This window comes from Mus caroli, unplaced genomic scaffold, assembly GCF_978045245.1.
Source record: "Mus caroli unplaced genomic scaffold, Mus_caroli_1 scaffold_3, whole genome shotgun sequence".
Classification (NCBI taxonomy): domain Eukaryota; kingdom Metazoa; phylum Chordata; class Mammalia; order Rodentia; family Muridae; genus Mus; species Mus caroli.
Window position 1 is genome coordinate 50,489,229 of NW_028227258.1, and position 15,113 is coordinate 50,504,341.

General features: G+C 41.5%; 1 protein-coding gene across 3 annotated transcripts in view; it reads right to left on the reverse strand.

Moving 5' to 3' along the window:
• Positions 1–15,113, reverse strand: part of Vav3 (vav guanine nucleotide exchange factor 3) — a 335,454-nt gene that overhangs the window by 179,316 nt on the left and 141,025 nt on the right. For all 3 annotated transcript variants that reach the window (XM_021157267.3, XM_021157266.3, XM_085835571.1), the window contains exons 3-5: positions 8,221–8,279; positions 6,003–6,068; positions 1,266–1,374 (exon numbers count right to left, since the gene is read on the reverse strand). In XM_021157267.3, the coding sequence (XP_021012926.1) occupies positions 1,266–1,374; positions 6,003–6,068; positions 8,221–8,279 (234 nt within the window). The remainder of the gene's footprint in view (positions 1–1,265; positions 1,375–6,002; positions 6,069–8,220; positions 8,280–15,113) is intronic.

A 15,113-nucleotide genomic window follows, 5' to 3' on the forward strand; every position in this document is an offset into this window, starting at 1 on the left:
TCTGCAAAATAGAATTACAGCACTAAGACACTAAGCCTAAGGAGTGCCTAGTGACAGAAGCCATGTAACAGAGTACTCTACATCTTGACAATGAATCTACATTATTATTGCTGTTGATTATAGCCCATAACAACCACCTAGCGCTGTGAAGGAGGGGGAGTGTCCTCGGGTGGGAGAAAACTCTGAAGGTCTGCTGCCACCAAAGCAGGTCATTACTATAAGCACTGCAGGAGGAATGCACCTGCAAGCACATCTGGTGGTGCTGCCATGGTAGCCCACCTCTCATCCATCAAGTTAAACCCATGTGATTATATTTCCTATATATAGACCGAGTGACCTCCCCAGCCCCCTATTATTAAAAGCCAGAGCATAGAAAGCTGAGCCAACCCATGAAATCCCCAAAGAAGCTAAGTCACTACCCAGCTCATGAGGAAATCTCTAGGACAAGAGATAAATATGCCAATAAATGCCCAAGTGACTGACTTCTTACATTTCAAATTAGAGATGAGAAGAGTGTTGAAAGCAGCTCTTTCTGGATGTTCTAGATAGAGGCATGGCACAGGACTGCTTTGAGAATATAACTAGTTATGCTAGTATTTGCAGAACTTAAAATAAAAGACATTGCCTTGTCCAGCCTTGATATGATGGTGCCTAGCATTAGTGCATGGGGCTATGCCATGTTCAGTTCATATCCCTGGGAGGCCTGCTCTTTTGTCAAGGGAAACAGTGCAGCAGTGGACCTGGGTGAGAATCAAAGTTGGGAGGGAGGGGAAACTGCAGTCAGGGATGTAATATATGAGAGAAAAATAACAAAAGAAAAGAAGAGAAGGGGAGAGTCACTTGTATCAGGAGCTACTGAGTAACAAAACATAATATATTACATTTAAAATGGAAAATATGTATGTTTTGGAAAAAAATGTACTTTGACAATTAATTATAATTACAACTACATTCTCATGGTTTGCTGTCATTATATCCTATTGCCATTCTGCCATTTTTCAGCACTGGCCCCTCTAAGACTCAGTTTCCTCACTAACTGAAGGAAAGGATTAGACCACAAGGCCCTATAAACTGGAAAACCAACAAACAAAACCAAGAATACATGCCTGCATCTACAAAGAAGTTACATAAGTTATAAGCAACAAGGACTTTTTATTAAGTAGTCCAACAGAAGTTAGTAATTATATTAATTAGTCTTCTAACTAATTGCCTTCCTAATAAACTACTCAGAGTTACTTCATAAACAAAACAAGTAAAATCCCTACAGGTTGCTGGGCTTCCTCCGCCTTCATCAAGTCTTCATAGACTTCTCCGCCTTCATCCTCACCGTACACACAGTCATAGAGGTCTTCTTCATCTTCCACACGGGTTTCACTGAAACAAGGAATGCAGAATAAAGGCTGTGCTCTATCACACAGTGGATGCTACATGGAGACATGGCCTACAGGCTTCAGTTCACAACAGACTGACATTTTCCCACTGACATCAGCAGAAAACTCAGAGAAGAAGGAAACTGGAATTAGGAGAGACCATCCAGAGGTTCCCATGACAACTCTGTCCCTTCACATTATCCCAATGGCAAACAGCAGAATCCAGAAGCTGGGACAATGCTAATGAATACCTAACTAGCTATTTACTTTCATTGAGCTCTATTAATGATCATCTTGCAGCTAGTCACAACTCTAATCTTCATGTCATATGAATATGGTTTAGTATTTGATCTATGAAAAATAAGACAAATTTTGAAGTACAGAAAGATACCAGACTTGTCTAAGGAAGAACATAGTCTACAGCAGAGCCTGGATCTAAACAACAAGTTTGTTTTACACTGAGTATGCTGACAGACTTGTCACTTTGCCTCCCGATTGCAGTATTCCACAGCCTCCATTATGTTATTAAGGGCATAGTGTGGGGAGGGCACAGTTAAGGAATAGTGGACATAGTAGAAATCTGTTTGACAATAGCATCAGTTACTGTAATGTTATTATAACCAATTCAGTTCTTTTCAGACCATATTTCTAGAAGCCCATTTAGAAGATACATATACCTCCTTCGATAACCAAACTGTCATTATCTGTGTTAACTGTTTGTATTTTATCTTTAAAGGAGGGAAGAGATGCATAAATATTTTAAATATATTTTAAAGTCATTAAAAACTGCTGAGTGATATGTGGTATTTGTTTTTTCGAGTCCCCCATCAGCTCTTGGTCCCAGGGCACTGTCCCCAAGCCCCTCCTGTGGAACCATCATCACAGTCAATCATGGCCTTCTGTCTATTTTATGACTGCCACACTCTTCAGCCTTCCATCCTAGTTCAAAAATTCTAAAATGCCTTCTACTAATACAACCCAAAGAACGGCCTTAACCAATTCAGAGATGTTGCAATGAAACACTAATCTCTCTGAGAAAGAAATTCAGCCCTTTAATAGGGCCAGCCCTGTCAGCCTGTACCAGGTGAATGTTACAAATTGACACAAACAAAAGTAAGAACACTGGGGCTATGTCATTCTTCCACTTGGAACATTTTTCAAAGCTGGTACAACCACAGGCTGTGTTTGTCATAAAAGACTATTTGGAGGCATTTGACAGAAGTGAACTGTCAAAACCCAGAGAAAAGGAAGGCTCTGAAGCTAAAGGAGGGAACTGAAGCTTGAGAGAACTGTGCTTAGAGAAAAATTCACTTCTGAAATACTTGTCCACCCACCCACCCATCTGCTCATCCATCCAGCAGGTTTATAAAGAACTGACTGAATTCTTATATGCTCTATAAGATTCTAGACATATGGATCAAAAACTCTCCCATTGAGGATCTGTACCAATGTGCAAAGTCAAATGAAGTGGCAATCTGAGTTTGAGTCCCCAGAACCTGCAAAAAGTGTAGCATATTAGCACATCTGTAATCCAACATAAGTTCTCGTCTCTCTTGACCCAGGCACAAGAGAAACCCTGGAAGTCTGCGGGCCAGCTAGCTACACTGCTGTGTACAGTCTCAAATAATCTAGGAGGCAAGGTTACTGTCTGACCTCCAAACTCACACACACATGGGACCCACGCACCACACTCACACACGAATGCACACATGAATGTGTATCCTGAGCACCCATCCTACACAACACACAAACACACATAATTTGGCTTGTATGGAGAACAGTCCATAAACACACAACTCTGTATATGTAACAAGGTAAATGAACAAGCTAAAGGAGCAGGGAAGAGTGAAAATAACTAAAGAAAGTGAGGGAAGGTGTCAAAGGGGTGTCATGGCTGAGCTGGACTAGGAATATGTAGGCTGATTCAGTACATTGCTGCTGTAAAACATACAGGTTTCCTATCCTAATAGAACTTCAGGACCAACCAGCATAGCACACACCCACATCAAATGAGGAGAGAGACAGCGGTCCTGATAGGGCACGAACAGGAAGGTTGGTACCCCAAGAGCTTGGAGATGCTGTGCTGGACCACTGGAGGGTAAAGCTGAAACAAAATTGTAAAGAGCACTGCATTTGGTGAATCAGCCTTAGCTGGGGTATCTGAGAGCCATCAGGAGCTTCACAGAGGAGAGAAGGTGGGAAGGCCACAGCTAGGGGGGAACAGAGGCCAAGAGGCCAAACATGTGAGGCTGGGAGCTATAACTAAAGTAAAGGCTGCTGAGGAGGGAGTCAGGGAAAGTAAGAATTGTGACAGCAGATATAGAGACCCTCTGGAATTAGGGAGAGAGAAGAAAGAATGGAAGATGCCTTTCAACATTGAATTGAATGCCTATGAGTCAAGCCATATTGGCTGCTATGTGATTTCCATAGCTGGGCTTCTGATGGGCTCTGGATAGGACATGGTGGGACAGTTAGTTGGTCTGAGAACTTTGTTTCATTATGTCTTTGATGAGAGTTGAGAAGGGAGTCTCTCTATGCAGTCCTCGTGGTCCTGTGTCTGGGTATTTTGTGTAACCATCAAAGGGCAGTGAAGTCAGCTGAGATCAGGATGGAGCTAACTAAAATAATCAAACTTAGAAAGAGGCTGGTTCTAGGCTCTGGCCAGAAGCCAAATGGACTATGACATCTATCCCCTGACACTTTGAATTGAAGGCCTCCTCCTACCTGACACCTAACATTCCCTCAAACTAAATATTACCTAACACCATCACTAAGCAGAACAAAGTGGGTAAAGGCTATAAAAAAGTGATGGGTATTGGTGACCATCAGTGGGGTTCAGCAACCATGTGGCGCTTTGAAAGGAACATTATCACAGCTCTATACAGATTATGTTATTCCTGGGAATCTGATTACAAGACCAGTAACCTTATAGTTATTTTACAAAAGACCATTATTAATCAGATAATCAGCATCTATCTTACTTAACGGCAGTGAGTTCTTGGAAGTTTAGAAGCAGGAAGAAGCTATCCTCAAAGGGCATTTAAAATATATGACTTCAAAGCCACTCCAAATGCCACATAAAATGGAAAAAGCTGCTGGCTGTCCATTGTTATGGCTGGTAGCTCCCAGAGCACTAAGTCATCACACATTTGGTCCCAGGACAGTAAGAACCTCTCACTCCAGGGTCTGAAACATCTGGGTTCAAAGACTACTCTGTGTGATGTCACCTTTGAAGAGTTAATTGTGCATACAAATTTGGGTTTTTTCTCCATATAGATTATAATAGTGGGAACTTAACACAGTAGTTATATGAGATGATGCACAGAAATGAGCACACAGCACACTCTCACTACTGAATGATTAGATAGCTCAACCCTAACACATAATGTCTGGCAAACAGTAGATGTCTAATGTCCTTATGGCTTATTTCTATGCATACACCAGACACAGCTTAGTCGCTTTTTATTTTTTCTCCTTTTGCATGTATAGGTGTATGGGATATAGTTGCATGTGCATAGGTATGTTTGCATGTGTTAGGGTGTAGGTATGTGACATATGTGTACAGGCTTGAAGTTGATGACTGGGATCTCCTTTGATTGCTCCTCCACCTTATTCATTGAGGCAGGGCCTCTCAATCAAATCCAGAGCTCAGCCATCTGGTTAGTCCCGTTATCCAGCTTGCTGTGGAGGAACCTTCTGCTTCTCCTTTCCAAGGTTAGAATTCCAGGCAAGCTGCTATGCCTAACCACTACCTCAATGGCGTTCTGGGAATCCAAACTCAGATCCTTTTGTTTGCCCAGCTGCACGCACCACTGAGCAATCTCTCCAGCTCATCGCAGTTTAAAGTTCTAAGAATGCACAAAACTCCTGTGTCACTGCCGTGGAATGAAGACACGGGTAGTAAGAGTAGGGAGCCAACATTGTCCTAGCCAGAAATAAAGACCCTAAAAACAGAGCATAAGGTAAGTGGCTATTTTCCCCACGAAAGGTCTTCTCTGTGAAGGGATGCCTAAGAAAGACTGGTGAGGGGCCAATAAACTGAGCAGATAAAACAGTCAGTGCTGGACTGTGGATTCTCACAGACTCCAGGAATTGCCCTCGGAGCCTAATCCATCTCTTATAATTCTGTGCAAACACACCTGATCTATATCATAAGGTCTTTGAGGAGAGAGGATCATGCTTTATATCTATCATAATCTGCACAAGCCACTCGATGAGCAGAAGATAATCAGCTGCAAGACCTTCTGCCTCTCCTGACTATTAAATAATAAAGCCCAGAGGATTCTCTGCCTAAGATAAGCTCCATCTACCGACAGTTACACGAATAACTTCAGCTGCATCCATCCTTCCTGGTGCTAAAATGCACACGCTTTCTGTCCTACAACTCCAGTAGTAAACTTTACCTCTTTTTTTTTTATTATTCCCTAATTGTGTGATTCCAGATTATCTGTGTCTGTTTTATGCCTTCGAGAAACTTCAAGTTTTTACTTCTCTGAGTAAGTTTCTCTTCATGGGAACACAGAACGGGAACTAAAAGCCAATTGAAGCATATTTCTTCTGGTGCAGTGGCTTGTTAGAGTGCTGTGAACAAATTGTGCAGTGGCTTAATTGTACTGAAAATACTCTACATACTCTATTAAGTCAGGAAGGCCTTTGTAGATGTCTTCATCGTTTACACTTTCTTCTGTGGGGAACGGCCTGGAAGGAGGGAAAGACATGGGAGAATGAGCACTCCGAATGAGCATTTACCTATAATTAAATGGCAAAATTTGCTGCCATTCAAACAAGTCATCATATTTAATGATTGCGAGGCTTTCCCCAGAAGTGCTTGCCCTGCAGATGTGCCTGGGGTTCCCCTGGGGAGACTGTAACACCTGCTATCCTAAATCAGCTCCAGCATGACAGTGAGTCCCTGCAGACACTTGTGCAGCTAGGGGCATGCTAATGTGATTACCTGACCCTCCACCTGTCACATACCTGCAGGGTCACCCCATGGCACCCATGGCAAAGCCCAGTTCAGGGACCCTCATGCCAGCTGTAAGAGCTGACCTAACAGAGACTGGCAGTAAATTGTCTTTTCATGATGCTGATCACTAGTAATGGATGAAGACTAGTAGAAGACAAAGACATCATACATATGTCTTTGACCCTGGCAGATTTCCTTAATCAGACATCAGAGTATTTAAGTTGGTTTTGGTTTTTGGGTTTTGGGTTTTGGGTTTTTTGTTTTGTTTTGTTTTGTTTTGTTTTGTTTTGTTTTGTTTTTCTCCAGGTTTTGGAGAAATGAACACAGTAGACTCCAAAGAGACTAAGGAGTTGGTTTTGTCCCACGTTAAAAATAATCACACTCTAATTTTTCTCCTCTCCTATCACTTGGCATCTTTGTTTGGCTCATAACATGTTTCCTTATGACCAAAATAATGCTTTAAAAGTATGCCTAACAAAATTATCATAGTAATTATATTGTAACAACAAATGCTCCACTCTTTGATATTAAGCATGCTTCTTTCATATTTATAAAAAGATCCATCAAACTAAAACTAAAGAGTTTCATTGGAAGACATACTTTTTGTTATATTTTTATTATTTAAAACCATTTTAACTTTGAACATATTATTAATTAATTTAATACTTAAGATAGCACAGGGACCTACATTTGTTTCAAATAAATAAATATACATAACCAAGCTTTCAGGGTTGTTTTTTTGTAACATAGACTCATTTTCTTGGGCTTTTATATCTACATAGGTTCACTACCAAGAATTATACTGCAGTACTGTAATAATGACAAGGTAATTTTAAAAGGAAAAAAATTCTGAAGGGTATACTTTCAGAACCAAATACATACAAAGCAGGCCATGTCTGTTTCAAAATCTACTCCTTACATACAATGACACAACACATATGCAGACATGGACGGCTACGCCCCATGGAAGAGCATATTAGAAGGAACTGAAGAGTGAGCCGGCTGGCAAACTATTTCTATGGAAAACTGATAAACTCATGGCGCATTTCTGAGAAAGGGTTTGCAGGATGTCCTCCCTGAGACCACTGTGGTTGCATCCAGGATCTGGGCTGCTGAGCCAGCGTTGAACACTCCTTTGAGACACACTTGGATTCCCACCCTCAGAATATGATGTGACCTGGGCACAAAAACATGAAGCGAAAAGGCAGAGACAAAGCCGTATCACGCATGGAGACTAGAAGGCAAACCCTTGGAGAAATCAGGTATGAACTAACACTTCTATCTCCAGGTGGCCTGGCTTTATCTTCTTCATTTCCTGTTTCTTATATTTTTTACAGACTGCTCCTACTTAAGAGGGCAGAAATCTAAGAAAAAGCTTGAACAACAGACACATCTCAACTTCCAGGCTTACCACTGCACAGAGATGACATAGATAAACAACCTACTTCTGAGTTTTCCATATCTTACCCAATCTTTAACACACATCTTTGTGTATCTATCATTTAACGCTTGTCTGATTGCTCCTTAAACTCATAAAAGTTGTAAGTTATTGTTATGGTCTCTTCTACAGGAAGCAAATACATTATATTTTTAAATATTTATGTATTAAAACATTTGCATTTATCTTAATGAATTATACATATAGAAATGCTGAGGAATTTTTTAGAGAGAGCCATAACTAGTGACAGTCACCAGAAAACTGAGCACAATGTTGAGCCTCATTCAGTTCTATGAATAATAAGTTCTTAATTGCTCAATAAATCTCAAATGTGTATGTGACACTTAAAGTACTAAGCACAAAGAGCTTTGCAAACAATAACCATTCAGGAAATAACATTGCACTGAACTACACGGGAGACAGGAAGCCCAGAGGCTCAGACTTACCTGATTCCTGTGGCCAATGCTATTGGTGTTCGGGATAGCCGAGATAATGTTTCTATAACCTGGAGATAAAAAGAAGAAAATGTTTATTGTACATGTACTTAATAAAGTTCAACACTTTCCTCAAAAGCAACAGTTTTCCCATTCAATATTAACAATGATGAAAATATAAAGTTATAGGTTCAGAAAGTGTAAAATGGGAAGAGTCATGACTGGGAAGCTTAAAAGCTCAGACAGTGCCTGTGTTTCTTTTCTGTTAAATTTATGACTTAATTCAGATTACTAATACAAGCGAGCGACAGTCCCCTCCCAGTAAAGCAGGGAGTTAAACACATTAACCCCATATATTTTGTACCTTATACTGGAATATCTTAAAAATCAAATAAATCTGTATTCCTCAATTAGTACTTGCTAGATATGTGAAGCTATTTAAGTTAAAATTTGTTTTTTAAAAATTTACACAATGGAGTACTACTCAGCTATTACAAAGAATGAATTTATGAAATTCCTAGGCAAATGGATAGACCTGGAGGGCATCATCCTGAGTGAGGTAACCCAATCACGAAAGAACTCACATGATATATACTCACTGATAAGTGGATATTAGCCCAGAAACTTAGAATACCCAAGATATAAGATACAATTTGTGAAACACATGAAGCTCTGGAAGAACAAAGACCAAAGTGTGGACACTTTGCCCCTTCTTAGAATTGGGAACAATACACCCATGGAAGGAGTTACAGAAACAAATTTTGGAGCTGAGACAAAAGGATGGACCATCTAGAGACTGCCATATCCGGGGATCCATCCCATAATCAGCCTCCAAACGCTGACACCATTGCATACACTAGCAACATATAGCTGTCTCTTGTGAGACTATGCCAGGGCCTAGCAAACATAGAAGTGAATGCTCACAGTTAGCTATTGGATGGATCACAGGGCCCCCAATGGAGGAGCTAGAGAAAGTACCCAAGGAGCTAAAGGGAACTGCAACCCTATAGGTGGAACAACATTATGAACTAACCAGTACCCCGGAGCTCTTGACTCTAGCTGCATATGTATCAGAAGATGGCCTAGTCGGCCATCACTGGAAAGAGAGGCCCATTGGACATGCAAACTTTATATGCCTCAGTACAGGGGAACGCCAGGGCTAAGAAGTGGGAGTGGGTGGGTAGGGGAGTGGGGGGGGGATATGGGGGACTTTTGGGATAGCATTGGAAATGTAAATGAAGAAAATACCTAATAATTTTTTTTTTTTTAAAAATCATACATTGTATTTCCTTGGCTGACCTGCCCTGGCTCTAAGCACTCAGTCATCACCGTCTCTGTAATGTTTTGGACCACACAGATATCACATATTTCCACAGCTCAGCAGGCATCACTGAGCAGCAAAATGGTTGAGCATGCCAGCTCTTAGCCTGATCACGCAAGATCAAATCCGGGTTTCACATTCATTAGCCAGCAACTGCCTAAACTCGCTAGTCTTGGCTTCTTCTTCTAGATAGGTCTTCAAAGAATAACTAATGATCATTAGATTATTGTAAGGATTAAATAACACAGTACATGTGAAATGGTTCAAAGGTAGCAATTCTTCATAATCACTAAAAGAAATTGCTTAGTGCTTTCAAGATTTGTTCTGCTCTAAATTACTTTTGATTATGTATTTCAGTACCTAAGTCCAAGTGTGCTCTGCGGACAGTTTTAGCATCTGTATTTAGTAATCTCACTCCTCTTTCAATCGTTTGGCAGAAACTCACTGAGGAAACCATCTAGATCCAGAATTCATTTTCTCACTAACTGCATTTTTTATGATAAACATGATGGCTCTAACTCTCAAAATCAAGTGCAGCAAAGGGGGGTCTGCTATGTAATTCTTTTTGAGTAAGAATGGCAATGGGGGAAGATGCATCTGTCTGGATTGAGGTAGTATAGTCATCCTCTAAAAAGCCTCAGCCCCAGAACAGAAGGGTGAGCAAGGATCTCCATCCCTCAAATGAGCCTCTGCGGGGTACCAGTCCCATAAATGGGGTCTCCAAACTCCTGGCTCAGGAGTGAGCCCATTGGGAGCCTTGTTCACTCAGGTGAACCCACCTCTATAAAACATAAATAAGAACAGCTAATTAACTTCCATGTTAAGTTATTGGCGGGGGTTGGGGTGAAAATGTCCATCATATGTTTGTGAAGTTTTATTATAGAAAATAAAATTAGCTACATGGGAAATTGTAATTATATATTGACTATAAATAGCAATCTCCTTTGAATTCTTGGATTCTTGAAAATTGTGAAAAGAATAGGTGTGGCATGGTAGCATTAAAAAAAATGGAAGTAGAGTAGACACACATCAGTCGGTTCCGTCTAAACACGCCACAGTGCACACTTAGCTCAAAACAGCATGTTCTACATGACATGTACTTAATGGCAATTTATTTTGTTCTTTGTATGACAACTGTTGATTTACAAAATACTTCACTTTCTGTCTTTTATCTGTCAACACTGAGAATAACTACAGTCTTTCCCCGCCCATGTCCCTTTCCCCCTCTTCGGAGATGGAAAACCCAGATGACAGAAATCATACAGCTTGACTTGTCATGTAAACATGCACCACTAGAGGGAGCCAAACGATAGTCTATTACTTTAGGTCTGCTTTAAGCATTACCTTTAAGCATGCTTTGAAATTTTGGTTTAAGCAACTCCTATGATTTAATGGCAGTCATTCATTATATTCAATACTAGAAGATAATACAGCTAAATTCATGGGACAGAAGGGTGGGAGGCTGCATGGTGATCTTACAATGAATAGCGGCAAGACCCTTCACTTTTATGTCTGTTCTCTTACATGTACATCATTCTAATACTAATACTAAGTTTAGTCAAAACAAATAAAGGCTGCTTGGTCAATGTGGTATTTTTAGAACAACATCTATTCTATAAAGATGGTGTTTACAGACTGTGAACAGACAAGGACACAGATCAGTGCCAGATCCTCAAATCCCCTCTATGAATTCCCTGACCTTCTGAAGTATACAGACAAGAATATTTATAAAATAAAATAAAACAACAACAAAAAAAACATACTGAAAGACACTAAAAAGCCTATGTTCCATGAACTATGTTGACTTTTAAATGGATACTTCAAAACAAGAGATTGTGAACGTCAGTTTCCAGAAAGGGGGGTAAGGCAGTAAGGACTTAGCTACAGCGAGCTACTGTGACTCCCCGTCCTGACTGACCTCTCCTGCCCACATCCTCTATCCCCATGGGAAAGGAAACACATGTGTAAAGAAGTCAAGATTTTATTTGGGCTGACGTTAATTAGACCTACTGTGTGAGGAAGGTGGGAGAAGTGGGCACGGCTTCTCATTCCCACTTTAAACTGGAGATTGCATCCCAGAAGCAACAGGGTCATTGAGAACAAAGGCAAGCAGAGAACAGGGCTAATGAATGGCATTAGTGAAAGGGTGAACAGAGGGGACAGGAAGCCATGGGGAGCAGACAGTAGCCAAAAGTCAGTCACACAGGGATTTTCTCAATGGTCCAAGAGTGCTCTGAGACAGCCACGGTGAGACCATAAGAGGTGAGATGTCCTTGGGCACCCTGGCTGACCACCATGTGGGCTCAGGAGGGACAGCAGGCTCAGCCTAGGCAATGCAGGAGTGTCCACTCAGATGCACAACTGGAAGCCAGAGATCAAAGCACCACGCAGCTTTGCTCAAGTGTCGCCAGAGTTCCACAAGGCAGCTGGAGCCTCCAAGGTGCCTTCTCTCTCTGTTCTGCTCCCATCCCAACCTGAATCACATGTGTCCTCTCTTAGATGTGGCTATAGTCCTGTCCTGGCACTTATCAGTTCTATAACATTTTCAAAATCAGCTTTTAATTTTTTTCCTCAAAAGAACTCAGGGCTTTGTTTTTTTTTAAGCTAATCAGTTGTAAAGGAGTATAGATTATGAAGTAGGATCCTGCCTCAAAAATAGAGAGGGCTATTATAAAGCTGTTTTTAAAATCTTTCTAAGATTTTTCTAAAGTGTGCAGAGTCATGCTTTGTCACTAGCCATCCATCACAGCCGTGCCATCATGCATAAATGCACTTTATTCATCTTAATGCCATGTGACACTCCAGCATACATCACGAGTCTAGTGATTTTGACATTATCCCCATGAGTAAGTGGCTATGATGCTCTGATACCAAGTCAGCACGCAGCATCCTCACCAAATGCACACTCAGTTACATGCAGGTTCTGTTGCCGGAAGGATGGTAAAATGGGTACCTGTCCAGGAGAGAAAGAAAGAGGGGCGTTCTTTAAACTGCTTACGTGAACTTAGACACTCTTGAGGGAACTTAGACACTCTTGTGAGAACGCGGCCAGGCATTCCGCTGATAATGACTTTGCTTTCCAGCAATAAAAAACAGTCAGGCCAGGTGACCCAAACTGCTTTCTCCTGCTTTGATTCTCATAAGAGTCACTGGACATAAACTATTCTGCTGGCCCCGTGAGTGAAAGAGGAATATTTGCCCTACAAATATCACTGTGAAGATCCTGGATTACACGGGCAAGAATGTGTAAAGGGCTAGCCTAGCACAAGTAAGGACATAATGAAGATGTTAAGAAGGGCCTCATGTGAAAAGTTAACAGTAGGGATGGGAAAGAGATGCCCAGATTCTCAACACTAAAGCCAGCAAAACAGCAGATGAGGCCCCTGCCCCCTCTTCTGTTTGACAACGACTCTTCATTGGTCAGAGCTACTTGACCAGTCAGTTTGTCACTTTAATAGCTATTACATGAAGCAAAATGCAATACTGAATAGAGACAAGCTTCCAATTTTTAAACTATTCTCTTCAAGAAACCCCTGGCAAGATAGCACTCTTTACTTACTGGCACATTAGTGTCACTGTTGTAACTTGCAACTGAAGCAACAAGTCATTTCTGCAGGAGCAACTGATGAAGCTCCTTGGATGGTCTTGAGTTAAGGGGGACATAGTAATATAGAATACAAATAGCTAAAAGAAGCCATGGGGTCCAACATGCATAGCAACCAAAACCAAATACTATTTGTGAATGTACCTTCCTGATTTTTCTAAAGTATTCTCTCTCTGATCTAATAGCTGGTTTGAATAAGAATTCCTGGAGCAGTGATTTGTACAGAGGGGTTAGCTATGCAGGGGCAATCAGGGATTTCAGGTTTGGGCCATGAATGCAAAATCAACTTAGTGGCTTAGAAGGGCTATAGAGTGTCAAAGCCTCACAGCTCAAGTGAGCAGCTGTGGCCTGAGACCCAGGTGTGGCATCAAGGCCCCTGCAGGCTCAGAGCAAATGCCCTATGGAATAGAGACAAACATAGGGTCTAAAAGAGGTAACTGGGAACAGGGGCTTCAGGGTGTTGCTCTGGGAGATTCACACAAAAGCACTGGCACTGAAAGAGAGGCCAGCTGTGATCTAAAGGCAGCCAAGGGGACTAAATGCTACCCTTAACTCCAGATTCTTGACAATGAGGCCCAGTTCAAAACCCAGCCAGATGGTGAGTTGCAGATTAGCAATATATTTCACCTTCAGTCTCCTAGGAAATCAAAAGAACTCATTACATTAATTTCCTTTGCCATTCCAATTTCACACAGTAAATTACCCCATTAGAATACACTGCAGCTCAGCGTCACTTCCAGCCACATGTTTCAGAGATTTCCTTGAACACTGGAGAAAAAAAAAAAAAAAAACACTCCTGGCCTCATCTCCATGAACCAAGCAAAGAAATATAGCCAGAGGAGAGAGAGAAGCATCCATTCTGATCCAGATTATAAACCACAGGGACACGGGTTTCCATTGTTCTTGAGAATGGTTGGTTTGTATAGCTTTAATGGGTCTAATTTACATCATGTGCTGACCTCAGGGACAGTCACAAATAAAACGTATTTTTCCTCTTTGAATCACCAAAATTGAACTTATCAAAGGTAACTACCTCCTTTAGGAAGAGTGTGCCCTAGGCACACAGGCTGTAAGCAGACTGGGAGGAAGACTTTCTTCATTCAAATTCAGCATCCACCTCCCACTTAGTAGGTTAATATGGAACAGTAACTTGGTTCCCTTTCAGATGTGTAACCCAAGTCTGTTGTGCAGGTAAGATGAAGCAATCTGGGAATATGCTTATCTCAGGAGATGCTTCGGTTCTGCCCACTGCCTTGTCAGCCTTGGCCTTCTACCTCCAATGACTCCTAAAGAGAAGCGTCTTTCCCTTAGAACCTATTTCCTTTCTCTGTGACGCTCCCAAACCCCAATCTTCTCCCTCCCATAGCTGGACAATCAAAGGATTTTCCAGAAGCCTTCCCCATGTTTAAGCCTTGTCAATCTGCTCAGTGAACTGCCCTCAGATCCAAGCCCCTCCTGACTCCCTGCGCCTCTGCCTTGCTAAAGGCCCCCTGTCTCATTTCTTCTGCTAGAATAACTACCAGCTTGACTTCTAGCTCATCGCTCATTAACTTCACCCTCTACCTGGCTACCACAGAGGTTGAACGATATTTCCAACAGTCATTGTGATAACCCCACCTGAATGTTCAACTGTAGCCCCCTTAAAAAGAGCTACAACTGCTGAGAAGCACACTCTAGGGTCCCTACACCCTCTGCTGCTCCAGCCCACCCTCCTACTCCTCTGACACTTGCCACACTAGGCCAGACTCAACACACTGTTTACGGTGCTCCAAGCAGGTCCCAGAACCCTACCTTTAGAACGCTGCTTCTCAACCTCCTTAATGCGGTGGCCCTTTAATATAGTTGTGGTGATCTCCAACTACAGAATTATTTCATTGCTACCTCGTAACTGTAATTTTGCTACTAACCTAATTTTGTTATGAATCATAATGTAAATACCCGTGTTTTCTGATGATCTTAAGCAATCCCTGTAAAAGGGTG